General features: G+C 45.2%; 2 protein-coding genes across 3 annotated transcripts in view; one reads left to right on the top strand and one right to left on the bottom strand.

Moving 5' to 3' along the window:
* The window catches only part of LOC129843334 (protein FAM83G-like), a 50797-nt gene extending 47824 nt beyond the window's left edge, over positions 1–2973 (bottom strand). The window contains exon 1 of the mRNA XM_055911969.1: positions 1290–2973. Coding sequence (XP_055767944.1) covers positions 1290–1772 — 483 coding nt within the window. The 5' untranslated portion in view covers positions 1773–2973. The remainder of the gene's footprint in view (positions 1–1289) is intronic.
* LOC129843333 (sodium/mannose cotransporter SLC5A10-like) overlaps positions 1–27500 on the top strand; it is a 174417-nt gene that overhangs the window by 146914 nt on the left and 3 nt on the right. Inside the window, exons 10-15 of one of the 2 annotated variants that reach the window (XM_055911968.1) lie at positions 4046–4153; positions 12940–13090; positions 13947–14115; positions 23253–23468; positions 23548–23633; positions 25541–27500. The exon at positions 25541–27500 is cut by the window's right edge and continues 3 nt beyond it. In XM_055911968.1, coding sequence (XP_055767943.1) covers positions 4046–4153; positions 12940–13090; positions 13947–14115; positions 23253–23468; positions 23548–23633; positions 25541–25748 — 938 coding nt within the window. In that variant the 3' untranslated portion in view covers positions 25749–27500. Of the gene's footprint in view, positions 1–4045; positions 4154–12939; positions 13091–13946; positions 14116–23252; positions 23469–23547; positions 23654–25540 lie in introns of both variants that reach the window. The other variant, XM_055911967.1, reaches the window with a different exon arrangement.

Genomic DNA, 27500 nt, shown 5'->3' with positions numbered 1-27500 from the left:
TCTGTAGTCTGTAGTGTGTAGTCTACCTTCTGAGCCTGTGATATAGTCTGTAGTCTGTAGTGTGTAGTCTACCTTCTGAGCCTGTGCTATAGTCTGTAGTCTGTAGTGTGTAGTCTACCTTCTGAGCCTGTGCTATAGTCTGTAGTCTGTAGTGTGTAGTCTACCTTCTGAGCCTGTGATATAGTCTGTAGTCTGTAGTGTGTGTAGTCTACCTTCTGAGCCTGTGATATAGTCTGTAGTCTGTAGTGTGTGTAGTCTACCTTCTGAGCCTGTGATATAGTCTGTAGTGTGTAGTCTACCTTCTGAGCCTGTGATATAGTCTGTAGTCTGTAGTGTGTAGTCTACCTTCTGAGCCTGTGATATAGTCTGTAGTCTGTAGTGTGTAGTCTACCTTCTGAGCCTGTGATATAGTCTGTAGTGTGTAGTCTACCTTCTGAGCCTGTGATATAGTCTGTAGTGTGTAGTGTGTAGTCTACCTTCTGAGCCTGTGATATAGTCTGTAGTGTGTAGTGTGTAGTCTACCTTCTGAGCCTGTGATATAGTCTGTAGTCTGTAGTGTGTAGTCTACCTTCTGAGCCTGTGATATAGTCTGTAGTGTGTAGTGTGTAGTCTACCTTCTGAGCCTGTGATATAGTCTGTAGTCTGTAGTGTGTAGTCTACCTTCTGAGCCTGTGCTATAGTCTGTAGTCTGTAGTGTGTAGTCTACCTTCTGAGCCTGTGATATAGTCTGTAGTCTGTAGTGTGTGTAGTCTACCTTCTGAGCCTGTGCTATAGTCTGTAGTCTGTAGTGTGTAGTCTACCTTCTGAGCCTGTGATATAGTCTGTAGTCTGTAGTGTGTAGTCTACCTTCTGAGCCTGTGATATAGTCTGTAGTCTGTAGTGTGTGTAGTCTACCTTCTGAGCCTGTGATATAGTCTGTAGTCTGTAGTGTGTGTAGTCTACCTTCTGAGCCTGTGATATAGTCTGTAGTGTGTAGTCTACCTTCTGAGCCTGTGATATAGTCTGTAGTCTGTAGTGTGTAGTCTACCTTCTGAGCCTGTGATATAGTCTGTAGTCTGTAGTGTGTAGTCTACCTTCTGAGCCTGTGATATAGTCTGTAGTGTGTAGTGTGTAGTCTACCTTCTGAGCCTGTGATATAGTCTGTAGTCTGTAGTGTGTAGTCTACCTTCTGAGCCTGTGATATAGTCTGTAGTGTGTAGTGTGTAGTCTACCTTCTGAGCCTGTGATATAGTCTATAGTGTGTAGTCTACCTTCTGAGCCTGTGATATAGTCTATAGTGTGTAGTCTACCTTCTGAGCCTGTGCTATAGCCTTCCGGACCACCTCCTTGATGTGTGTGTGTCCATCAGCTGGGGGCTGCGTGTGCACGTTGACGCGTGTCACTCCTCGGTATGACGCGGCGTCGGGCCAGCCCAGGTCCAGGTCGGGTATAGAATCTTCAGAGCGGTCGGGCCAGTACTGTAATGACAGTGGCCCATTTCCCCCGTCATACTCCTTCGGGGACGCGCTGCTCGCTCCCGCCTCGGCCTTGAGGTGCTCGCTCCCAGGCCGGTAGGCCTCCACGGTGCGCGCCAGCCGCAGGAGCTCCGGTTCAGACAGGAAGTTTCGGAGGCCGTGGTCACCGAGGTAGGTGCTAAAGGCCTCTCGCCCCCCGGTCAGCAGAGCCTCTAAGGCGAGCCGCTGGTCCTCGCTGTAAAAGAACTCGGGTTTGGACTCGGTCACACGCCAGTTGACGTGATGCTCATCGAGACACTGCACCTGAGACAGAGCCATGGCGCTACACCGTATCAATACCGAACTGATAATCACCGACGGATCAATAATATAACCCTATAGATATTACAGACCGAGTGTTTACTGAAGAACATGAAATATACAATCCACGGTTGAACCGGGAGATTTATCCAAACCTTTCCTTAATGAGTAATTAAACTGTCTCAGCTCATGTTGTATTCGGTTGAACCGGGAGATTTATCCAAACCTTTCCTTAAGGAGTAGTTAAACTGTCTCAGCTCATGTTGTATTCGGTTGAACCGGGAGATTTATCCAAACCTTTCCTTAAGGAGTAGTTAAACTGTCTCAGCTCATGTTGTATTCGGTTGAACCGGGAGATTTATCCAAACCTTTCCTTAAGGAGTAGTTAAACTGTCTCAGCTCATGTTGTATTCGTATCCGTGTACAGCAGCTTCCCGCGACGTGTCCCATAAAACACTAATAAAGTTTAAAATAAATAAAACGGCGACTTTTCTCCTCAAAGCCGACAGAAACCGAGCCAGACCGACTGGTTAATCAGCAGCACCGTATAAACTACCGGTCGTCCAAATTGAGTCGGTGCGTCTCCTCGTGTTGTAAAACCCAATAGAATTTGATCAGAACTCAATAGTTACGGGCTGAATGTGAAACGTCTCTGTGAGATGATCACGGGTTAATCTCCCAGCGGAGCCTCAAACCACATCTCATGCACAAACACGCAGACACAGGTAAACCGGGACAACATTCTCCACCCCGCCACACCCGTCACATGACCGTTCCGGTCGAGCACCGGGGGCATGGATGTGTGTTAGTGTGAGTCAGAGGATCTTTTCAAACAGCAGCCGTTATAATCCAGCCGGAAGTGGGTGACTTGTTCAACTATTCTGATGACACGACTCCTTTCAAAACGTCTCGTCTGCGGTTAAAAACGTTTCTCTCGGTTCTATTTTACTGCAAGCGAGCTACTTCCTAGATCCCGTTTAGTTCCTCCAGAAAACTGTTGAAAGGCGAAGCAGTTTCGAGACAAAACTCTGCGGAGTTTCTTCCAGAAGTGTATTGTCCTTTATAGACAAAGTTCCAAAAGTCCCAAATACAAAACGACCGGTTAATAATAACGAGAGTTAATAACCGCTAATTATCCTGTATCGCGGAGATCTAGCATGTCTGGTCTGTAACTCGAGCTGTGAACTCGGTAACGGAAGCTGTTCTCACCGGGGACTCGAGGGCGGAGTGTCCGGTTAGTGGGTCAGAGAATAATAGAGAACCTAGAAACACTATAACCCCGCCTCATGTGTCGTGGCTAGAAGGTATCCTGCTTTTGTCAGAATTGACTTTTTTTGTAGCAGGTTACGCCTCGATCACACCGACTGTGTTTTGCATTTTGGTTCACCAGAAGTACATTCATTTCCAATGGAACGAGGGTAATAATGGTGTGTATTATAATCATATATATTAAAACCAGGGTTATAATGGTGTTTAAAGTCATAGACATTAAAACCAGGGTAATAATGGTGTGTAATAATCATAGACATTAAAACCAGGGTAATAATGGTGTATAATAATCATAGACATTAAAACCAGGGTTATAATGGTGTATAATAATCATAGACATTAAAACCAGGGTAATATTGGTGTATTATAATCATAGACATTAAAACCAGGGTAATAATGGTGTATTATAATCATAGACATTAAAACCAGGGTAATAATGGTGTATAATAATCATAGACATTAAAACCAGGGTAATAATGGTGTATAATAATCATAGACATTAAAACCAGGGTAATAATGGTGTATAATAATCATAGACATTAAAACCAGGGTAATAATGGTGTATAATAATCATAGACATTAAAACCAGGGTAATAATGGTGTATAATAATCATAGACATTAAAACCAGGGTAATAATGGTGTATTATAATCATAGACATTAAAACCAGGGTTATAATGGTGTGTGTAATAATCATAGACATTAAAACCAGGGTAATAATGGTGTATAATAATCATAGACATTAAAACCAGGGTAATAATGGTGTATAATAATCATAGACATTAAAACCAGGGTTATAATGGTGTTTAAAGTCATAGACATTAAAACCAGGGTAATAATGGTGTATAATAATCATAGATATTAAAACCAGGGTAATAATGGTGTGTTCCAGACTCGGTGGGGTGTGTGGACCCAGAGGAGTGTGTGAGGGTGTGTGTGATAATCATAGACATTAAAACCAGGGTAATAATTGTGTATAATAATCTTAGACATTAAAACCAGGGTTATAATTGTGTGTTCCAGACTCGGTGGGGTGTGTGGACCCAGAGGAGTGTGTGAGGGTGTGTGGAGCAGAGGTGGGCTGCTCCAACATCGCCTTCCCCAAACTGGTCATCGAACTCATGCCCAGCGGTGAGTGAGTGTGTCTGTGAGAGAGGGAGTGAGAATGTGTGTGTAATGCTGTGTGTAAAAGCCTAGTATCAGTCATGTCTCTGGGTGGTGTAGTGTAGAATGTATCAGTCATGTCTCTGGGTGGTGTAGTGTAGAATGTATCAGTCATGTCTCTGGGTGGTGTAGTGTAGAATGTATCAGTCATGTCTCTGGGTGGTGTAGAATGTATCAGTCATGTCTCTGGGTGGTGTAGAATGTATCAGTCATGTCTCTGGGTGGTGTAGAATGTATCAGTCATGTCTCTGGGTGGTGTAGAATGTATCAGTCATGTCTCTGGGTGGTGTAGTGTAGAATGTATCAGTCATGTCTCTGGATGGTGTAGTGTAGAATGTATCAGTCATGTCTCTGGGTGGTGTAGAATGTATCAGTCATGTCTCTGGGTGGTGTAGAATGTATCAGTCATGTCTCTGGGTGGTGTAGAATGTATCAGTCATGTCTCTGGGTGGTGTAGAATGTATCAGTCATGTCTCTGGGTGGTGTAGAATGTATCAGTCATGTCTCTGGATGGTGTAGTGTAGAATGTATCAGTCATGTCTCTGGGTGGTGTAGAATGTATCAGTCATGTCTCTGGGTGGTGTAGAATGTATCAGTCATGTCTCTGGGTGGTGTAGTGTAGAATGTATCAGTCATGTCTCTGGGTGGTGTAGTGTAGAATGTATCAGTCATGTCTCTGGGTGGTGTAGAATGTATCAGTCATGTCTCTGGGTGGTGTAGAATGTATCAGTCATGTCTCTGGGTGGTGTAGAATGTATCAGTCATGTCTCTGGGTGGTGTAGAATGTATCAGTCATGTCTCTGGGTGGTGTAGAATGTATCAGTCATGTCTCTGGGTGGTGTAGAATGTATCAGTCATGTCTCTGGATGGTGTAGTGTAGAATGTATCAGTCATGTCTCTGGGTGGTGTAGAATGTATCAGTCATGTCTCTGGGTGGTGTAGAATGTATCAGTCATGTCTCTGGGTGGTGTAGTGTAGAATGTATCAGTCATGTCTCTGGGTGGTGTAGTGTAGAATGTATCAGTCATGTCTCTGGGTGGTGTAGTGTAGAATGTATCAGTCATGTCTCTGGGTGGTGTAGAATGTATCAGTCATGTCTCTGGGTGGTGTAGAATGTATCAGTCATGTCTCTGGGTGGTGTAGAATGTATCAGTCATGTCTCTGGGTGGTGTAGAATGTATCAGTCATGTCTCTGGGTGGTGTAGTGTAGAATGTATCAGTCATGTCTCTGGGTGGTGTAGTGTAGAATGTATCAGTCATGTCTCTGGGTGGTGTAGTGTAGAATGTATCAGTCATGTCTCTGGGTGGTGTAGTGTAGAATGTATCAGTCATGTCTCTGGGTGGTGTAGAATGTATCAGTCATGTCTCTGGGTGGTGTAGAATGTATCAGTCATGTCTCTGGGTGGTGTAGAATGTATCAGTCATGTCTCTGGGTGGTGTAGTGTAGAATGTATCAGTCATGTCTCTGGGTGGTGTAGAATGTATCAGTCATGTCTCTGGGTGGTGTAGTGTAGAATGTATCAGTCATGTCTCTGGGTGGTGTAGAATGTATCAGTCATGTCTCTGGGTGGTGTAGTGTAGAATGTATCAGTCATGTCTCTGGGTGGTGTAGTGTAGAATGTATCAGTCATGTCTCTGGGTGGTGTAGTGTAGAATGTATCAGTCATGTCTCTGGGTAGTGTAGTGTAGAATGTATCAGTCATGTCTCTGGGTGGTGTAGAATGTATCAGTCATGTCTCTGGGTGGTGTAGAATGTATCAGTCATGTCTCTGGGTGGTGTAGAATGTATCAGTCATGTCTCTGGGTGGTGTAGAATGTATCAGTCATGTCTCTGGGTGGTGTAGTGTAGAATGTATCAGTCATGTCTCTGGGTGGTGTAGTGTAGAATGTATCAGTCATGTCTCTGGGTGGTGTAGTGTAGAATGTATCAGTCATGTCTCTGGGTGGTGTAGTGTAGAATGTATCAGTCATGTCTCTGGGTGGTGTAGAATGTATCAGTCATGTCTCTGGGTGGTGTAGAATGTATCAGTCATGTCTCTGGGTGGTGTAGAATGTATCAGTCATGTCTCTGGGTGGTGTAGTGTAGAATGTATCAGTCATGTCTCTGGGTGGTGTAGTGTAGAATGTATCAGTCATGTCTCTGGGTGGTGTAGTGTAGAATGTATCAGTCATGTCTCTGGGTGGTGTAGAATGTATCAGTCATGTCTCTGGGTGGTGTAGAATGTATCAGTCATGTCTCTGGGTGGTGTAGAATGTATCAGTCATGTCTCTGGGTGGAGTAGAATGTATCAGTCATGTCTCTGGGTGGTGTAGTGTAGAATGTATCAGTCATGTCTCTGGGTGGTGTAGTGTAGAATGTATCAGTCATGTCTCTGGGTGGTGTAGTGTAGAATGTATCAGTCATGTCTCTGGGTGGTGTAGAATGTATCAGTCATGTCTCTGGGTGGTGTAGTGTAGAATGTATCAGTCATGTCTCTGGGTGGTGTAGTGTAGAATGTATCAGTCATGTCTCTGGGTGGTGTAGTGTAGAATGTATCAGTCATGTCTCTGGGTGGTGTAGTGTAGAATGTATCAGTCATGTCTCTGGGTGGTGTAGAATGTATCAGTCATGTCTCTGGGTGGTGTAGAATGTATCAGTCATGTCTCTGGGTGGTGTAGAATGTATCAGTCATGTCTCTGGGTGGTGTAGTGTAGAATGTATCAGTCATGTCTCTGGGTGGTGTAGTGTAGAATGTATCAGTCATGTCTCTGGGTGGTGTAGTGTAGAATGTATCAGTCATGTCTCTGGGTGGTGTAGTGTAGAATGTATCAGTCATGTCTCTGGGTGGTGTAGAATGTATCAGTCATGTCTCTGGGTGGTGTAGAATGTATCAGTCATGTCTCTGGGTGGTGTAGAATGTATCAGTCATGTCTCTGGGTGGTGTAGAATGTATCAGTCATGTCTCTGGGTGGTGTAGTGTAGAATGTATCAGTCATGTCTCTGGGTGGTGTAGTGTAGAATGTATCAGTCATGTCTCTGGGTGGTGTAGTGTAGAATGTATCAGTCATGTCTCTGGGTGGTGTAGTGTAGAATGTATCAGTCATGTCTCTGGGTGGTGTAGTGTAGAATGTATCAGTCATGTCTCTGGGTGGTGTAGTGTAGAATGTATCAGTCATGTCTCTGGGTGGTGTAGAATGTATCAGTCATGTCTCTGGGTGGTGTAGAATGTATCAGTCATGTCTCTGGGTGGTGTAGAATGTATCAGTCATGTCTCTGGGTGGTGTAGTGTAGAATGTATCAGTCATGTCTCTGGGTGGTGTAGAATGTATCAGTCATGTCTCTGGGTGGTGTAGAATGTATCAGTCATGTCTCTGGGTGGTGTAGAATGTATCAGTCATGTCTCTGGGTGGTGTAGTGTAGAATGTATCAGTCATGTCTCTGGGTGGTGTAGTGTAGAATGTATCAGTCATGTCTCTGGGTGGTGTAGTGTAGAATGTATCAGTCATGTCTCTGGGTGGTGTAGTGTAGAATGTATCAGTCATGTCTCTGGGTGGTGTAGAATGTATCAGTCATGTCTCTGGGTGGTGTAGAATGTATCAGTCATGTCTCTGGGTGGTGTAGAATGTATCAGTCATGTCTCTGGGTGGTGTAGTGTAGAATGTATCAGTCATGTCTCTTGGTGGTGTAGTGCAGAATGTATCAGTCATGTCTCTGGGTGGTGTAGTGTAGAATGTATCAGTCATGTCTCTGGGTGGTGTAGAATGTATCAGTCATGTCTCTGGGTGGTGTAGAATGTATCAGTCATGTCTCTGGGTGGTGTAGTGTAGAATGTATCAGTCATGTCTCTGGGTGGTGTAGTGTAGAATGTATCAGTCATGTCTCTGGGTGGTGTAGAATGTATCAGTCATGTCTCTGGGTGGTGTAGAATGTATCAGTCATGTCTCTGGGTGGTGTAGAATGTATCAGTCATGTCTCTGGGTGGTGTAGAATGTATCAGTCATGTCTCTGGGTGGTGTAGTGTAGAATGTATCAGTCATGTCTCTGGGTGGTGTAGTGTAGAATGTATCAGTCATGTCTCTGGGTGGTGTAGAATGTATCAGTCATGTCTCTGGGTGGTGTAGAATGTATCAGTCATGTCTCTGGGTGGTGTAGAATGTATCAGTCATGTCTCTGGGTGGTGTAGAATGTATCAGTCATGTCTCTGGGTGGTGTAGAATGTATCAGTCATGTCTCTGGGTGGTGTAGAATGTATCAGTCATGTCTCTGGGTGGTGTAGAATGTATCAGTCATGTCTCTGGGTGGTGTAGAATGTATCAGTCATGTCTCTGGGTGGTGTAGTGTAGAATGTATCAGTCATGTCTCTGGGTGGTGTAGTGTAGAATGTATCAGTCATGTCTCTGGGTGGTGTAGAATGTATCAGTCATGTCTCTGGGTGGTGTAGAATGTATCAGTCATGTCTCTGGGTGGTGTAGAATGTATCAGTCATGTCTCTGGGTGGTGTAGAATGTATCAGTCATGTCTCTGGGTGGTGTAGAATGTATCAGTCATGTCTCTGGGTGGTGTAGAATGTATCAGTCATGTCTCTGGGTGGTGTAGTGTAGAATGTATCAGTCATGTCTCTGGGTGGTGTAGAATGTATCAGTCATGTCTCTGGGTGGTGTAGAATGTATCAGTCATGTCTCTGGGTGGTGTAGTGTAGAATGTATCAGTCATGTCTCTGGGTGGTGTAGTGTAGAATGTATCAGTCATGTCTCTGGGTGGTGTAGAATGTATCAGTCATGTCTCTGGGTGGTGTAGAATGTATCAGTCATGTCTCTGGGTGGTGTAGAATGTATCAGTCATGTCTCTGGGTGGTGTAGAATGTATCAGTCATGTCTCTGGGTGGTGTAGAATGTATCAGTCATGTCTCTGGGTGGTGTAGAATGTATCAGTCATGTCTCTGGGTGGTGTAGAATGTATCAGTCATGTCTCTGGGTGGTGTAGTGTAGAATGTATCCGTCATGTCTCTGGGTGGTGTAGTGTAGAATGTATCAGTCATGTCTCTGGGTGGTGTAGAATGTATCAGTCATGTCTCTGGGTGGTGTAGTGTAGAATGTATCAGTCATGTCTCTGGGTGGTGTAGAATGTATCAGTCATGTCTCTGGGTGGTGTAGAATGTATCAGTCATGTCTCTGGGTGGTGTAGAATGTATCAGTCATGTCTCTGGGTGGTGTAGTGTAGAATGTATCAGTCATGTCTCTGGGTGGTGTAGAATGTATCAGTCATGTCTCTGGGTGGTGTAGTGTAGAATGTATCAGTCATGTCTCTGGGTGGTGTAGAATGTATCAGTCATGTCTCTGGGTGGTGTAGAATATATCAGTCATGTCTCTGGGTGGTGTAGAATGTATCAGTCATGTCTCTGGGTGGTGTAGAATGTATCAGTCATGTCTCTGGGTGGTGTAGTGTAGAATGTATCAGTCATGTCTCTGGGTGGTGTAGTGTAGAATGTATCAGTCATGTCTCTGGGTGGTGTAGTGTAGAATGTATCAGTCATGTCTCTGGGTGGTGTAGAATGTATCAGTCATGTCTCTGGGTGGTGTAGTGTAGAATGTATCAGTCATGTCTCTGGGTTGTGTAGAATGTATCAGTCATGTCTCTGGGTGGTGTAGTGTAGAATGTATCAGTCATGTCTCTGGGTGGTGTAGAATGTATCAGTCATGTCTCTGGGTGGTGTAGAATGTATCAGTCATGTCTCTGGGTGGTGTAGAATGTATCAGTCATGTCTCTGGGTGGTGTAGTGTAGAATGTATCAGTCATGTCTCTGGGTGGTGTAGAATGTATCAGTCATGTCTCTGGGTGGTGTAGAATGTATCAGTCATGTCTCTGGGTGGTGTAGAATGTATCAGTCATGTCTCTGGGTGGTGTAGTGTAGAATGTATCAGTCATGTCTCTGGGTGGTGTAGTGTAGAATGTATCAGTCATGTCTCTGGGTGGTGTAGTGTAGAATGTATCAGTCATGTCTCTGGGTGGTGTAGAATGTATCAGTCATGTCTCTGGGTGGTGTAGTGTAGAATGTATCAGTCATGTCTCTGGGTGGTGTAGTGTAGAATGTATCAGTCATGTCTCTGTGTGGTGTAGTGTAGAATGTATCAGTCATGTCTCTGGGTGGTGTAGAATGTATCAGTCATGTCTCTGGGTGGTGTAGAATGTATCAGTCATGTCTCTGGATGGTGTAGTGTAGAATGTATCAGTCATGTCTCTGGGTGGTGTAGAATGTATCAGTCATGTCTCTGGGTGGTGTAGAATGAATTCCGTGGGGTTGGCTTGAATTGGAATAGACAATACCCTGTGGTTGGCTTGAATTGGAATAGACAATACCGTGGGGTTGGCTTGAATTGGAATAGACAATACCCTGGGGTTGGCTTGAATTGGAATAGACAATACCGTGGGGTTGGCTTGAATTGGAATAGACAATACCGTGGGGTTGGCTTGAATTGGAATAGACAATACCGTGGGGTTGGCTTGAATTGGAATAGACAATACCGTGGGGTTGGCTTGAATTGGAATAGACTTTACCGTGGGGTTGGCTTGAATTGGAATAGACAATACCGTGGGGTTGGCTTGAATTGGAATAGACAATACCGTGGGGTTGGCTTGAATTGGAATAGACAATACCGTGGGGTTGGCTTGAATTGGAATAGACAATACCATGGGGTTGGCTTGAATTGGAATAGACAATACCGTGGGGTTGGCTTGAATTGGAATAGACAATACCGTGGGGTTGGCTTGAATTGGAATAGACAATACCGTGGGGTTGGCTTGAATTGGAATAGACAATACCGTGGGGTTGGCTTGAATTGGAATAGACAATACCCTGGGGTTGGCTTGAATTGGAATAGACAATACCATGGGGTTGGCTTGAATTGGAATAGACAATACCGTGGGGTTGGCTTGAATTGGAATAGACAATACCATTTGGTTGGCTTGAATTGGAATAGACAATACCATGGGGTTGGCTTGAATTGGAATAGACAATACCGTGGGGTTGGCTTGAATTGGAATAGACAATTCCGTGGGGTTGGCTTGAATTGGAATAGACAATACCTTGAATCAGCTCCTGTGGTTTTATACTGCAGTTAGAAGTGATTCCATGTGTGTGTGTTTAGGTCTGGGGGGGGGGGCTGATGATTCCATGTGTGTGTGTTTAGGTCTGGGGGGGGGGCTGATGATTCCATGTGTGTGTGTTTAGGTCTGGGGGGGGCTGATGATTCCATGTGTGTGTGTTTAGGTCTGGGGGGGGCTGATGATTCCATGTGTGTGTGTTTAGGTCTGATGGGGGGGGCTGATGATTCCATGTGTGTGTGTTTAGGTCTGGGGGGGGCTGATGATTCCATGTGTGTGTTTAGGTCTGCGGGGGCTGATGATTCCATGTGTGTGTGTTTAGGTCTGGGGGGGGGGCTGATGATTCCATGTGTGTGTGTTTAGGTCTGATGGGGGCTGATGATTCCATGTGTGTGTGTTTAGGTCTGATGGGGGGGGCTGATGATTCCATGTGTGTGTGTTTAGGTCTGGGGGGGGGGCTGATGATTCCATGTGTGTGTGTTTAGGTCTGGGGGGGGGCTGATGATTCCATGTGTGTGTGTTTAGGTCTGGGGGGGGGCTGATGATTCCATGTGTGTGTGTTTAGGTCTGGGGGTGGCTGATGATTCCATGTGTGTGTGTTTAGGTCTGGGGGGGCTGATGATTCCATGTGTGTGTGTTTAGGTCTGATGGGGGGGGCTGATGATTCCATGTGTGTGTGTTTAGGTCTGGGGGGGCTGATGATTCCATGTGTGTGTGTTTAGGTCTGGGGGGGGGCTGATGATTCCATGTGTGTGTGTTTAGGTCTGGGGGGGGGGGGCTGATGATTCCATGTGTGTGTGTTTAGGTCTGGGGGGGGGGGCTGATGATTCCATGTGTGTGTGTTTAGGTCTGGGGGGGCTGATGATTCCATGTGTGTGTGTTTAGGTCTGGGGGGGCTGATGATTCCATGTGTGTGTGTTTAGGTCTGGGGGGGGGCTGATGATTCCATGTGTGTGTGTTTAGGTCTGGGGGGGGGGCTGATGATTCCATGTGTGTGTGTTTAGGTCTGGGGGGGGCTGATGATTCCATGTGTGTGTGTGTTTAGGTCTGGGGGGGGGGCTGATGATTCCATGTGTGTGTGTTTAGGTCTGGGGGGGGCTGATGATTCCATGTGTGTGTGTTTAGGTCTGGGGGGGGCTGATGATTCCATGTGTGTGTGTTTAGGTCTGGGGGGGCTGATGGTTCCATGTGTGTGTGTTTAGGTCTGGGGGGGCTGATAATTCCATGTGTGTGTGTTTAGGTCTGGGGGGGGGCTGATGATTCCATGTGTGTGTGTTTAGGTCTGGGGGGGCTGATGATTCCATGTGTGTGTTTAGGTCTGATGGGGGGTTGATGATTCCATGTGTGTGTGTTTAGGTCTGGGGGCCTGATGATTCCATGTGTGTGTGTTTAGGTCTGATGGGGGCTGATGATTCCATGTGTGTGTGTTTAGGTCTGATGGGGGGCTGATGATTCCATGTGTGTGTGTTTAGGTCTGATGGGGGGCTGATGATTCCATGTGTGTGTGTTTAGGTCTGGGGGGGCTGATGATTCCATGTGTGTGTGTTTAGGTCTGGGGGGGGGGCTGATGATTCCATGTGTGTGTGTTTAGGTCTGGGGGGGGGGGCTGATGATTCCATGTGTGTGTGTTTAGGTCTGATGGGGGCTGATGATTCCATGTGTGTGTGTTTAGGTCTGCGGGGGCTGATGATAGCAGTGATGATGGCGGCTCTGATGTCATCGTTGACCTCTATCTTTAACTCCTCCTCCACGCTCTTCACCATGGACATCTGGAAGAAGTACCGCGCGTACGCCTCGGAACGGGAGCTGCTATTGGTCGGCAGGTCAGTCACTCACACTGGAACAGCTGCTATTGGTCGGCAGGTCAGTCACTCACACTGGAACAGCTGCTATTGGTCGGCAGGTCAGTCAATCACACAGGAACAGCTGCTATTGGTCGGCAGGTCAGTCACTCACACAGGAACAGCTGCTATTGGTCGGCAGGTCAGTCACTCACACAGGAACAGCTGCTATTGGTCGGCAGGTCAGTCACTCACACAGGAACAGCTGTTATTGGTCGGCAGGTCAGTCACTCACACTGGAACAGCTGCTATTGGTCGGCAGGTCAGTCAATCACACTGGAACAGCTGTTATTAGTCGGCAGGTCAGTCACTCACACAGAAACAGCTGCTATTGGTCGGCAGGTCAGTCACTCACACAAGAACAGCTGTTATTGGTCGGCAGGTCAGTCACTCACACAGGAACAGCTGTTATTGGTCGGCAGGCCAGTCTATTGGTCGGCAGGTCCGTCACTCACACAGGAACAGCTGCTATTGGTCAGCAGGTCAGTCACTCACACAGGAACAGCTGTTATTGGTCCGGCAGGTCAGTCACTCACACAGGAACAGCTGCTATTGGTCGGCAGGTCCGTCACTCACACAGGAACAGCTGCTATTGGTCGGCAGGTCAGTCACTCACACAGGAACAGCTGTTATTGGTCGGCAGGCCAGTCTATTGGTCGGCAGGTCCGTCACTCACACAGGAACAGCTGCTATTGGTCAGCAGGTCAGTCATAGGTTCTATTCTTAAAGAGATGATGTCATTGTAAACGGTTCCTAAATCTCCACTGTGTCTGTGTCTGTGTCTGTGTCTGTGTCTGTGTCTGTGTCTGTGTCTGTGTCCGTGCGTGCGTGCGTGTAGGATAGTAACAGTGATTCTGGTGGTGATAAGCGTGGTGTGGATTCCAATCCTGCAGTCGGCCAATAGCGGACAGCTCTACGTTTACATCCAATCAGTGACCAGTTACCTGGCTCCACCCGTTACCGCTGTCTTCTCATTGGCTATCTTCTGGACCAGAACAAACGAGCAGGTAACACACACTTCATTCCAGAATCCCTTTTCATTTGGGTTAGCGGGAAACGAACCCATGACTCTGGTCTACCAACTGACAGTCATGAATCCCTTTTCATTTGGGTTAGCGGGAAACGAACCCATGACTCTGTGGTCTACCAACTGACAGTCAAGAATCCCTTTTCATTTGGGTTAGAGGGAAACGAACCCATGACTCTGTGGTCTACCAACTGACAGTCAAGAATCCCTTTTCATTTGGGTTAGCGGGAAACGAACCCATGACTCTGTGGTCTACCAACTGACAGTCAAGAATCCCTTTTCATTTGGGTTAGCAGGAAACGAACCCATGACTCTGTGGTCTACCAACTGACAGTCAAGAATCCCTGTTCATTTGGGTTAACGGGAAACGAACCCATGACTCAGTGGTCTACCAACTGACAGTCAAGAATCCCTTTTCATTTGGGTTAACGGGAAACGAACCCATGACTCTGTGGTCTACCAACTGACAGTCATGAATCCCTTTTCATTTGGGTTAGAGGGAAACGAACCCATGACTCTGTGGTCTACCAACTGACAGTCAAGAATCCCTTTTCATTTGGGTTAGCGGGAAACGAACCCATGACTCTGTGGTCTACCAACTGACAGTCATGAATCCCTTTTCATTTGGGTTAGCGGGAAACGAACCCATGACTCTGTGGTCTACCAACTGACAGTCAAGAATCCCTTTTCATTTGGGTTAACGGGAAACGAACCCATGACTCTGTGGTCTACCAACTGACAGTCATGAATCCCTTTTCATTTGGGTTAGAGGGAAACGAACCCATGACTCTGTGGTCTACCAACTGACAGTCAAGAATCCCTGTTCATTTGGGTTAGAGGGAAACGAACCCATGACTCTGTGGTCTACCAACTGACAGTCATGAATCCCTTTTCATTTGGGTTAGAGGGAAACGAACCCATGACTCTGTGGTCTACCAACTGACAGTCATGAATCCCTTTTCATTTGGGTTAGAGGGAAACGAACCCATGACTCTGTGGTCTACCAACTGACAGTCATGAATCCCTTTTCATTTGGGTTAGAGGGAAACGAACCCATGACTCTGTGGTCTACCAACTGACAGTCATGAATCCCTTTTCATTTGGGTTAGAGGGAAACGAACCCATGACTCTGTGGTCTACCAAATGACAGTCATGAATCCCTTTTCATTTTGGTTAGAGGGAAACGAACCCATGACTCAGTGGTCTACCAACTGACAGTCAAGAATCCCTTTTCATTTGGGTTAGCAGGAAACGAACCCATGACTCTGTGGTCTACCAACTGACAGTCAAGAATCGCTTTTCATTTGGGTTAGAGGGAAACGAACCCATGACTCTGTGGTCTACCAACTGACAGTCAAGAATCCCTGTTCATTTGGGTTAGCGGGAAACGAACCCATGACTCTGGTCTACCAACAGACAGTCAAGAATCCCTTTTCATTTGGGTTAGCGGGAAACGAACCCATGACTCTGTGGTCTACCAAATGACAGTCAAGAATCCCTTTTCATTTTGGTTAACGGGAAACGAACCCATGACTCAGTGGTCTACCAACTGACAGTCATGAATCCCTTTTCATTTGGGTTAGAGGGAAACGAACCCATGACTCTGTGGTCTACCAACTGACAGTCAAGAATCCCTTTTCATTTGGGTTAACGGGAAACGAACCCATGACACTGTGGTCTACCAACTGACAGTCAAGAATCCCTTTTCATTTGGGTTAGCGGGAAACGAACCCATGACTCTGTGGTCTACCAAATGACAGTCAAGAATCCCTTTTCATTTGGGTTAACGGGAAACGAACCCATGACTCAGTGGTCTACCAACTGACAGTCATGAATCCCTTTTCATTTGGGTTAGAGGGAAACGAACCCAGGACTCTGTGGTCTACCAACTGACAGTCAAGAATCCCTTTTCATTTGGGTTAACGGGAAACGAACCCATGACTCTGTGGTCTACCAACTGACAGTCAAGAATCCCTTTTCATTTGGGTTAGAGGGAAACGAACCCATGACTCAGTGGTCTACCAAATGACAGTCAAGAATCCCTGTTCATTTGGGTTAACGGGAAACGAACCCATGACTCTGTGGTCTACCAACTGACAGTCAAGAATCCCTTTTCATTTGGGTTAGAGGGAAACGAACCCATGACTCTGTGGTCTACCAAATGACAGTCAAGAATCCCTTTTCATTTGGGTTAGAGGGAAACGAACCCATGACTCTGGTCTACCAACTGACAGTCATGAATCCCTTTTCATTTGGGTTAACGGGAAACGAACCCATGACTCTGGTCTACCAACTGACAGTCAAGAATCCCTTTTCATTTGGGTTAGAGGGAAACGAACCCATGACTCTGTGGTCTACCAACTGACAGTCAAGAATCCCTTTTCATTTGGGTTAGCGGGAAACGAACCCATGACTCTGTGGTCTACCAACTGACAGTCATGAATCCCTTTTCATTTGGGTTAACGGGAAACGAACCCATGACTCTGTGGTCTACCAACTGACAGTCAAGAATCCCTGTTCATTTGGGTTAGAGGGAAACGAACCCATGACTCTGTGGTCTACCAACTGACAGTCAAGAATCCCTTTTCATTTGGGTTAGCGGGAAACGAACCCATGACTCTGTGGTCTACCAACTGACAGTCAAGAATCCCTTTTCATTTTGGTTAACGGGAAACGAACCCATGACTCTGTGGTCTACCAACTGACAGTCAAGAATCCCTTTTCATTTGGGTTAGCAGGAAACGAACCCATGACTCTGTGGTCTACCAACTGACAGTCATGAATCCCTTTTCATTTGGGTTAGCAGGAAACGAACCCATGACTCTGTGGTCTACCAACTGACAGTCATGAATCCCTTTTCATTTGGGTTAGAGGGAAACGAACCCATGACTCTGTGGTCTACCAAATGACAGTCATGAATCCCTTTTCATTTTGGTTAGAGGGAAACGAACCCATGACTCAGTGGTCTACCAAATGACAGTCAAGAATCCCTTTTCATTTGGGTTAGCAGGAAACGAACCCATGACTCTGTGGTCTACCAACTGACAGTCAAGAATCGCTTTTCATTTGGGTTAGAGGGAAACGAACCCATGACTCTGTGGTCTACCAACTGACAGTCAAGAATCCCTGTTCATTTGGGTTAGCGGGAAACGAACCCATGACTCTGGTCTACCAACAGACAGTCAAGAATCCCTTTTCATTTGGGTTAGCGGGAAACGAACCCATGACTCTGTGGTCTACCAAATGACAGTCAAGAATCCCTTTTCATTTTGGTTAACGGGAAACGAACCCATGACTCAGTGGTCTACCAACTGACAGTCATGAATCCCTTTTCATTTGGGTTAGAGGGAAACGAACCCATGACTCTGTGGTCTACCAACTGACAGTCAAGAATCCCTTTTCATTTGGGTTAACGGGAAACGAACCCATGACACTGTGGTCTACCAACTGACAGTCAAGAATCCCTTTTCATTTGGGTTAGCGGGAAACGAACCCATGACTCTGTGGTCTACCAAATGACAGTCAAGAATCCCTTTTCATTTGGGTTAACGGGAAACGAACCCATGACTCAGTGGTCTACCAACTGACAGTCATGAATCCCTTTTCATTTGGGTTAGAGGGAAACGAACCCAGGACTCTGTGGTCTACCAACTGACAGTCAAGAATCCCTTTTCATTTGGGTTAACGGGAAACGAACCCATGACTCTGTGGTCTACCAACTAACAGTCAAGAATCCCTTTTCATTTGGGTTAGAGGGAAACGAACCCATGACTCAGTGGTCTACCAAATGACAGTCAAGAATCCCTGTTCATTTGGGTTAACGGGAAACGAACCCATGACTCTGGTCTACCAACTGACAGTCAAGAATCCCTTTTCATTTGGGTTAGAGGGAAACGAACCCATGACTCTGTGGTCTACCAACTGACAGTCATGAATCCCTTTTCATTTGGGTTAGCGGGAAACGAACCCATGACTCTGTGGTCTACCAACTGACAGTCATGAATCCCTTTTCATTTGGGTTAACGGGAAACGAACCCATGACTCTGTGGTCTACCAACTGACAGTCAAGAATCCCTGTTCATTTGGGTTAGAGGGAAACGAACCCATGACTCTGTGGTCTACCAACTGACAGTCAAGAATCCCTTTTCATTTGGGTTAGAGGGAAACGAACCCATGACTCTGTGGTCTACCAACTGACAGTCAAGAATCCCATCCCTTTTCATGACAGTCATGACATTTTGATTCTGGGTTTAGTAAACAGTTGTCTTCCCTCTTGGTCTGTTAGACATTTTGATTCTGGGTTTGATTGTTGTCTTCCCTCTTGGTCTGTTAGACATTTTGATTCTGGGTTTGATAAACAGTTGTCTTCCCTCTTGGTCTGTTAGACATTTTGATTCTGGGTTTGATAAACAGTTGTCTTCCCTCTTGGTCTGTTAGACATTTTGATTCTGGGTTTGGTAAACAGTTGTCTTCCCTCTTGGTCTGTTAGACATTTTGATTCTGGGTTTGGTAAACAGTTGTCTTCCCTCTTGGTCTGTTAGACATTTTGATTCTGGGTTTGGTAAACAGTTGTCTTCCCTCTTGGTCTGTTAGACATTTTGATTCTGGGTTTGATAAACAGTTGTCTTCCCTCTTGGTCTGTTAGACATTTTGATTCTGGGTTTGGTAAACAGTTGTCTTCCCTCTTGGTCTGTTAGACATTTTGATTCTGGGTTTGATTGTTGTCTTCCCTCTTGGTCTGTTAGACATTTTGATTCTGGGTTTGGTAAACAGTTGTCTTCCCTCTTGGTCTGTTAGACATTTTGATTCTGGGTTTGATTGTTGTCTTCCCTCTTGGTCTGTTAGACATTTTGATTCTGGGTTTGATAAACAGTTGTCTTCCCTCTTGGTCTGTTAGACATTTTGATTCTGGGTTTGATAAACAGTTGTCTTCCCTCTTGGTCTGTTAGACATTTTGATTCTGGGTTTGGTAAACAGTTGTCTTCCCTCTTGGTCTGTTAGACATTTTGATTCTGGGTTTGGTAAACAGTTGTCTTCCCTCTTGGTCTGTTAGACATTTTGATTCTGGGTTTAGTAAACAGTTGTCTTCCCTCTTGGTCTGTTAGACATTTTGATTCTGGGTTTAGTAAACAGTTGTCTTCCCTCTTGGTCTGTTAGACATTTTGATTCTGGGTTTGATAAACAGTTGTCTTCCCTCTTGGTCTGTTAGACATTTTGATTCTGGGTTTGGTAAACAGTTGTCTTCCCTCTTGGTCTGTTAGACATTTTGATTCTGGGTTTGGTAAACAGTTGTCTTCCCTCTTGGTCTGTTAGACATTTTGATTCTGGGTTTGGTAAACAGTTGTCTTCCCTCTTGGTCTGTTAGACATTTTGATTCTGGGTTTGGTAAACAGTTGTCTTCCCTCTTGGTCTGTTAGACATTTTGATTCTGGGTTTGGTAAACAGTTGTCTTCCCTCTTGGTCTGTTAGACATTTTGATTCTGGGTTTGATTGTTGTCTTCCCTCTTGGTCTGTTAGACATTTTGATTCTGGGTTTGATAAACAGTTGTCTTCCCTCTTGGTCTGTTAGACATTTTGATTCTGGGTTTGGTAAACAGTTGTCTTCCCTCTTGGTCTGTTAAACATTTTGATTCTGGGTTTGGTAAACAGTTGTCTTCCCTCTTGGTCTGTTAGACATTTTGATTCTGGGTTTGGTAAACAGTTGTCTTCCCTCTTGGTCTGTTAGACATTTTGATTCTGGGTTTGGTAAACAGTTGTCTTCCCTCTTGGTCTGTTAGACATTTTGATTCTGGGTTTGATAAACAGTTGTCTTCCCTCTTGGTCTGTTAGACATTTTGATTCTGGGTTTAGTAAACAGTTGTCTTCCCTCTTGGTCTGTTAGACATTTTGATTCTGGGTTTAGTAAACAGTTGTCTTCCCTCTTGGTCTGTTAGACATTTTGATTCTGGGTTTGACAGTTGTCTTCCCTCTTGGTCTGTTAGACATTTTGATTCTGGGTTTGATAAACAGTTGTCTTCCCTCTTGGTCTGTTAGACATTTTGATTCTGGGTTTGGTAAACAGTTGTCTTCCCTCTTGGTCTGTTAGACATTTTGATTCTGGGTTTGATAAACAGTTGTCTGCCCTCTTGGTCTGTTAGACATTTTGATTCTGGGTTTGATAAACAGTTGTCTTCCCTCTTGGTCTGTTAGACATTTTGATTCTGGGTTTGATAAACAGTTGTCTTCCCTCTTGGTCTGTTAGACATTTTGATTCTGGGTTTGATAAACAGTTGTCTTCCCTCTTGGTCTGTTAGACATTTTGATTCTGGGTTTGGTAAACAGTTGTCTTCCCTCTTGGTCTGTTAGACATTTTGATTCTGGGTTTGATAAACAGTTGTCTTCCCTCTTGGTCTGTTAGACATTTTGATTCTGGGTTTGGTAAACAGTTGTCTTCCCTCTTGGTCTGTTAGACATTTTGATTCTGGGTTTGATTGTTGTCTTCCCTCTTGGTCTGTTAGACATTTTGATTCTGGGTTTGGTAAACAGTTGTCTTCCCTCTTGGTCTGTTAGACATTTTGATTCTGGGTTTGATTGTTGTCTTCCCTCTTGGTCTGTTAGACATTTTGATTCTGGGTTTGATAAACAGTTGTCTTCCCTCTTGGTCTGTTAGACATTTTGATTCTGGGTTTGATAAACAGTTGTCTTCCCTCTTGGTCTGTTAGACATTTTGATTCTGGGTTTGGTAAACAGTTGTCTTCCCTCTTGGTCTGTTAGACATTTTGATTCTGGGTTTGGTAAACAGTTGTCTTCCCTCTTGGTCTGTTAGACATTTTGATTCTGGGTTTAGTAAACAGTTGTCTTCCCTCTTGGTCTGTTAGACATTTTGATTCTGGGTTTAGTAAACAGTTGTCTTCCCTCTTGGTCTGTTAGACATTTTGATTCTGGGTTTGATAAACAGTTGTCTTCCCTCTTGGTCTGTTAGACATTTTGATTCTGGGTTTGGTAAACAGTTGTCTTCCCTCTTGGTCTGTTAGACATTTTGATTCTGGGTTTGGTAAACAGTTGTCTTCCCTCTTGGTCTGTTAGACATTTTGATTCTGGGTTTGGTAAACAGTTGTCTTCCCTCTTGGTCTGTTAGACATTTTGATTCTGGGTTTGGTAAACAGTTGTCTTCCCTCTTGGTCTGTTAGACATTTTGATTCTGGGTTTGGTAAACAGTTGTCTTCCCTCTTGGTCTGTTAGACATTTTGATTCTGGGTTTGATTGTTGTCTTCCCTCTTGGTCTGTTAGACATTTTGATTCTGGGTTTGATAAACAGTTGTCTTCCCTCTTGGTCTGTTAGACATTTTGATTCTGGGTTTGGTAAACAGTTGTCTTCCCTCTTGGTCTGTTAAACATTTTGATTCTGGGTTTGGTAAACAGTTGTCTTCCCTCTTGGTCTGTTAGACATTTTGATTCTGGGTTTGGTAAACAGTTGTCTTCCCTCTTGGTCTGTTAGACATTTTGATTCTGGGTTTGGTAAACAGTTGTCTTCCCTCTTGGTCTGTTAGACATTTTGATTCTGGGTTTGATAAACAGTTGTCTTCCCTCTTGGTCTGTTAGACATTTTGATTCTGGGTTTAGTAAACAGTTGTCTTCCCTCTTGGTCTGTTAGACATTTTGATTCTGGGTTTAGTAAACAGTTGTCTTCCCTCTTGGTCTGTTAGACATTTTGATTCTGGGTTTGACAGTTGTCTTCCCTCTTGGTCTGTTAGACATTTTGATTCTGGGTTTGATAAACAGTTGTCTTCCCTCTTGGTCTGTTAGACATTTTGATTCTGGGTTTGGTAAACAGTTGTCTTCCCTCTTGGTCTGTTAGACATTTTGATTCTGGGTTTGATAAACAGTTGTCTTCCCTCTTGGTCTGTTAGACATTTTGATTCTGGGTTTGATAAACAGTTGTCTTCCCTCTTGGTCTGTTAGACATTTTGATTCTGGGTTTGATAAACAGTTGTCTTCCCTCTTGGTCTGTTAGACATTTTGATTCTGGGTTTGATAAACAGTTGTCTTCCCTCTTGGTCTGTTAGACATTTTGATTCTGGGTTTGGTAAACAGTTGTCTTCCCTCTTGGTCTGTTAGACATTTTGATTCTGGGTTTGATAAACAGTTGTCTTCCCTCTTGGTCTGTTAGACATTTTGATTCTGGGTTTGGTAAACAGTTGTCTTCCCTCTTGGTCTGTTAGACATTTTGATTCTGGGTTTGATAAACAGTTGTCTTCCCTCTTGGTCTGTTAGACATTTTGATTCTGGGTTTGATAAACAGTTGTCTTCCCTCTTGGTCTGTTAGACATTTTGATTCTGGGTTTGGTAAACAGTTGTCTTCCCTCTTGGTCTGTTAGACATTTTGATTCTGGGTTTGATAAACAGTTGTCTTCCCTCTTGGTCTGTTAGACATTTTGATTCTGGGTTTGATAAACAGTTGTCTTCCCTCTTGGCCTGTCAGACATTTTGTTGTTGGAGAAACTGTTTTGTAAATACATTTCAGAAGGCGTGATAGCGACACCTAGTGGATGTAGTTATCAGGAACAGGCAAAGTTACATTTCAAGTGTCGGAGCATTAAAATTATTCTGATTAAATAGGAAACAATGTACAGAACCAGTCAACAGTTTGGACACAGCTACTCATTCCAGGGGTTTTCTTTATTTGTACTATTTTCTACATTGTAGAATAACAGTGAAGACATCAACACTATGAAATAACACATATGGAATCATGTAGTAACCAAAAAAGTGTTAATAAAAAATACTTTATATTTCAGATTCTTCAAAGTAGCCACCTTTGTCTTGATGACAGCTGTGCTCACTGTATTCACATGGGCCCTTTGCTACGTTAATCAGGTGTTACGGAGACAGGAGTAGGACTTTAAGTTCTATTCTTTAAAATATATTTTAGTCACGCAATACATTTTCTGCATTTTAAAACTCTAAGCGTTTAAAAAAAGAAACTAGTAACTAGTGTGTACTTTTTAGAAACACTGTGTGTGTGTGTGTGTGTGTGTGTGTGTGTGTGTGTGTGTGTGTGTGTGTGTGTGTGTGTGTGTGTGTGTGTGTGTGTGTGTGTGTGTGTGTGTGTGTGTGTGTGTGTGTGTGTGTGTGTAGGGAGCGTTCTGGGGACTGATGGTGGGGCTGGTGGTCGGTGTGTGTCGGATGGTTCTAGAATTCGCGTTCCCGCCTCCCCGTTGTGGTATCCAAGACGACGCCCCGTCCGTCCTGCGCTCCGTTCACTACCTTCACTTCGCCATCATCCTCTGCTTCCTGTCTGCTGCCGTCGTCGTGGTGATATCGCTGCTGACTCCGCCCCCCACTGAGGAGCAGGTATGATGTCACGTTGTTTGTCTTCACATCGTTCCAGAACAGCTGAATAGAACTTCACTGTGTTGCTGATGCTGTTTAGGTGCGTAACCTGACGTGGTGGACGTTGACTGAAGAGGAAGAGAGAGAAATACCTCTCCAGAAGGTCTCCTCTGTCAGCCACCGAGAGCACAGACACCAGGTCCAAGGTGAGACAGACAGACAGACAGACAGACAGACAGACAGACAGACAGACAGAGAGACAGACAGACAGACAGAGAGACAGTAACCTGACGTGGTGGACGTTGACTGAAGAGGAAGAGAGAGAAATACCTCTCCAGAAGGTCTCCTCTGTCAGCCACCGAGAGCAGAGACACCAGGTCCAAGGTGAGACAGACAGACAGACAGACAGACAGACAGACAGAGAGACAGTAACCTGACGTGGTGGACGTTGACTGAAGAGGAAGAGAGAGAAATACCTCTCCAGAAGGTCTCCTCTGTCAGCCACCGAGAGCAGAGACACCAGGTCCAAGGTGAGACAGACAGACAGACAGACAGACAGACAGACAGACAGACAGACAGACAGACAGACAGACAGACAGACACCAGGTCCAAGGTGAGACAGACAGACAGACAGACAGACAGACAGACAGACAGACAGACAGACAGACAGAGAGACAGTAACCTGACGTGGTGGACGTTGACTGAAGAGGAAGAGAGAGAAATACCTCTCCAGAAGGTCTCCTCTGTCAGCCACCGAGAGCACAGACACCAGGTCCAAGGTGAGACAGACAGACAGACAGACAGACAGACAGACAGACAGACAGACAGACAGACAGACAGAGAGACAGACAGACAGAGAGACAGTAACCTGACGTGGTGGACGTTGACTGAAGAGGAAGAGAGAGAAATACCTCTCCAGAAGGTCTCCTCTGTCAGCCACCGAGAGCACAGACACCAGGTCCAAGGTGAGACAGACAGACAGACAGAGAGACAGACAGACAGACAGAGAGACAGTAACCTGACGTGGTGGACGTTGACTGAAGAGGAAGAGAGAGAAATACCTCTCCAGAAGGTCTCCTCTGTCAGCCACCGAGAGCACAGACACCAGGTCCAAGGTGAGACAGACAGACAGACAGACAGACAGACAGACACCAAGTCCAGGGTCAGACAGACAGACAGACACCAAGTCCAGGGTCAGACAGACAGACAGACAGACAGACACCAGGTCCAGGGTCAGACAGACAGACAGACAGACAGACAGACAGACAGACAGACACCAAGTCCAGGGTCAGACAGACAGACAGACAGACAGACAGACAGACAGACAGACACCAGGGTCAGACAGACACCAGGGTCAGACAGACACCAGGGTCAGACAGACAGACAGACAGACAGACAGACAGACAGACAGACAGACAGACACCAAGTCCAGGGTCAGACAGACAGACAGACACCAAGTCCAGGGTCAGACAGACAGACAGACACCAGGTCCAGGGTCAGACAGACAGACAGACAGACAGACAGACAGACACCAAGTCCAGGGTCAGACAGACAGACAGACAGACACCAGGTCCAGGGTCAGACAGACAGACAGACAGACAGACAGAGAGACTGACACCAGGTCCAGGGTCAGACAGACAGACACCAGGTCCAGGGTCAGACAGACAGACAGAGAGACTGACACCAGGTCCAGGGTCAGACAGACAGACACCAGGTCCAGGGTCAGACAGACAGACAGACAGACAGACAGACAGACAGGCCAGACAGACAGACAGACAGACAGACAGACAGACAGACAGACAGACACCAGGTCCAGGGTCAGACAGACAGACAGAGAGACATTGGGTCTGTTTAAGACTAGATCAGGCTCTCTGCTACAGATGGACTGACACATACTTAATAATGTTGATTTTACATTCTGTGGTGTGTGTGTGTGTGTGTGTGTGTGTGTGTGTGTGTGTGTGTGTGTGTGTGTGTGTGTGTGTGTGTGTGTGTGTGTGTGTGTGTGTGTGTGTGTGTGTGTGTGTGTGTGTAGGGAGCGTTCTGGGGACTGATGGTGGGGCTGGTGGTCGGTGTGTGTCGGATGGTTCTAGAATTGTGTGTGAAGGTTCTGCTCCGGTGCGGAGGGCGGTCTGTGGACGCGGGGCGGGGCTCTGCAGCTCAGCGGAGGGGCCAGCAGAGGAGGTTCCGTTACCCAGAATCCCCAGCGTTAGAGAGAGTGTGTTCTGGTCTCGCTTCTGCTGCGTCAATGCCATTCTGCTGATCTGTGTTAATATATTCCTCTACGCTTACTTCGCCTGACCTCTGACCTCTAACTGCTGTCCCAGTAGACTACTTCCTGTGTTTCTACTTCCTGTGTTTCTACTTCCTGTGGGTGTTTCCATCTCTACGTAAATCAATGTTCTGATGGTTCTAGAAGATGTATCGTTCTAGAATGTTACGGACCTCTAACTGCTGTCCCGGTAGGCTACTTCCTGTGTTTCTACTTCCTGTGTTTCTACTTCCTGTGGATGTTTCCATCTCTACGTAAATCAATGTTCTGATGGTTCTAGAAGATGTATCGTTCTAGAATGTTACGGACCTCTAACTGCTGTCCCAGTAGGCTACTTCCTGTGTTTCTACTTCCTGTGTTTCTACTTCCTGTGTTTATACTTCCTGTGGATGTTTCCATCTCTACGTAAATCAATGTTCTGATGGTTCTAGAAGATGTATCGTTCTAGAATGTTACGGACCTCTAACTGCTGTCCCAGTAGGCTACTTCCTGTGTTTCTACTTCCTGTGTTTCTACTTCCTGTGGGTGTTTCCATCTCTACGTAAATCAATGTTCTGATGGTTCTAGAAGATGTATCGTTCTAGAATGTTACGGACCTCTAACTGCTGTCCCAGTAGGCTACTTCCTGTGTTTCTACTTCCTGTGTTTCTACTTCCTGTGTTTATACTTCCTGTGGATGTTTCCATCTCTACGTAAATCAATGTTCTGATGGTTCTAGAAGATGTATCGTTCTAGAATGTTACGGACCTCTAACTGCTGTCCCAGTAGGCTACTTCCTGTGTTTCTACTTCCTGTGTTTCTACTTCCTGTGTTTATACTTCCTGTGGATGTTTCCATCTCTACGTAAATCAATGTTCTGATGGTTCTAGAAGATGTATCGTTCTAGAATGTTACGGACCTCTAACTGCTGTCCCAGTAGGCTACTTCCTGTGTTTCTACTTCCTGTGTTTCTACTTCCTGTGGGTGTTTCCATCTCTACGTAAATCAATGTTCTGATGGTTCTAGAAGATGTATCGTTCTAGAATGTTACGGACCTCTAACTGCTGTCCCAGTAGGCTACTTCCTGTGTTTCTACTTCCTGTGTTTCTACTTCCTGTGTTTATACTTCCTGTGGATGTTTCCATCTCTACGTAAATCAATGTTCTGATGGTTCTAGAAGATGTATCGTTCTAGAATGTTACGGACCTCTAACTGCTGTCCCAGTAGGCTACTTCCTGTGTTTCTACTTCCTGTGTTTCTACTTCCTGTGTTTCTACTTCCTGTGTTTCTACTTCCTGTGGGTGTTTCCATCTCTACGTAAATCAATGTTCTGATGGTTCTAGAAGATGTATCGTTCTAGAATGTTACGGACCTCTAACTGCTGTCCCAGTAGGCTACTTCCTGTGTTTCTACTTCCTGTGTTTCTACTTCCTGTGTTTCTACTTCCTGTGTTTCTACTTCCTGTGTTTCTACTTCCTGTGTTTCTACTTCCTGTGGGTGTTTCCATCTCTACGTAAATCAATGTTCTGATGGTTCTAGAAGATGTATCGTTCTAGAATGTTACGGACCTCTAACCACTGTCCCAGTAGGCTACTTCCTGTGTTTCTACTTCCTGTGGATGTTTCCATCTCTACGTAAATCAATGTTCTGATGGTTCTAGAAGATGTATCGTTCTAGAATGTTACGGACCTGTGATGTCATAGTGGGTAAGGTCATATTTAGTGTGTTATATACGGACCTGTGATTGGTCAATATTGTGTCCTTGTGTAAATGAGATTCATGAATAAACACGTCTTGTAATC

The sequence above is a fragment of the Salvelinus fontinalis genome, unplaced genomic scaffold, assembly GCF_029448725.1.
Source record: "Salvelinus fontinalis isolate EN_2023a unplaced genomic scaffold, ASM2944872v1 scaffold_0118, whole genome shotgun sequence".
Classification (NCBI taxonomy): domain Eukaryota; kingdom Metazoa; phylum Chordata; class Actinopteri; order Salmoniformes; family Salmonidae; genus Salvelinus; species Salvelinus fontinalis.
This window is presented reverse-complemented; position numbering and strand designations above follow the sequence as displayed.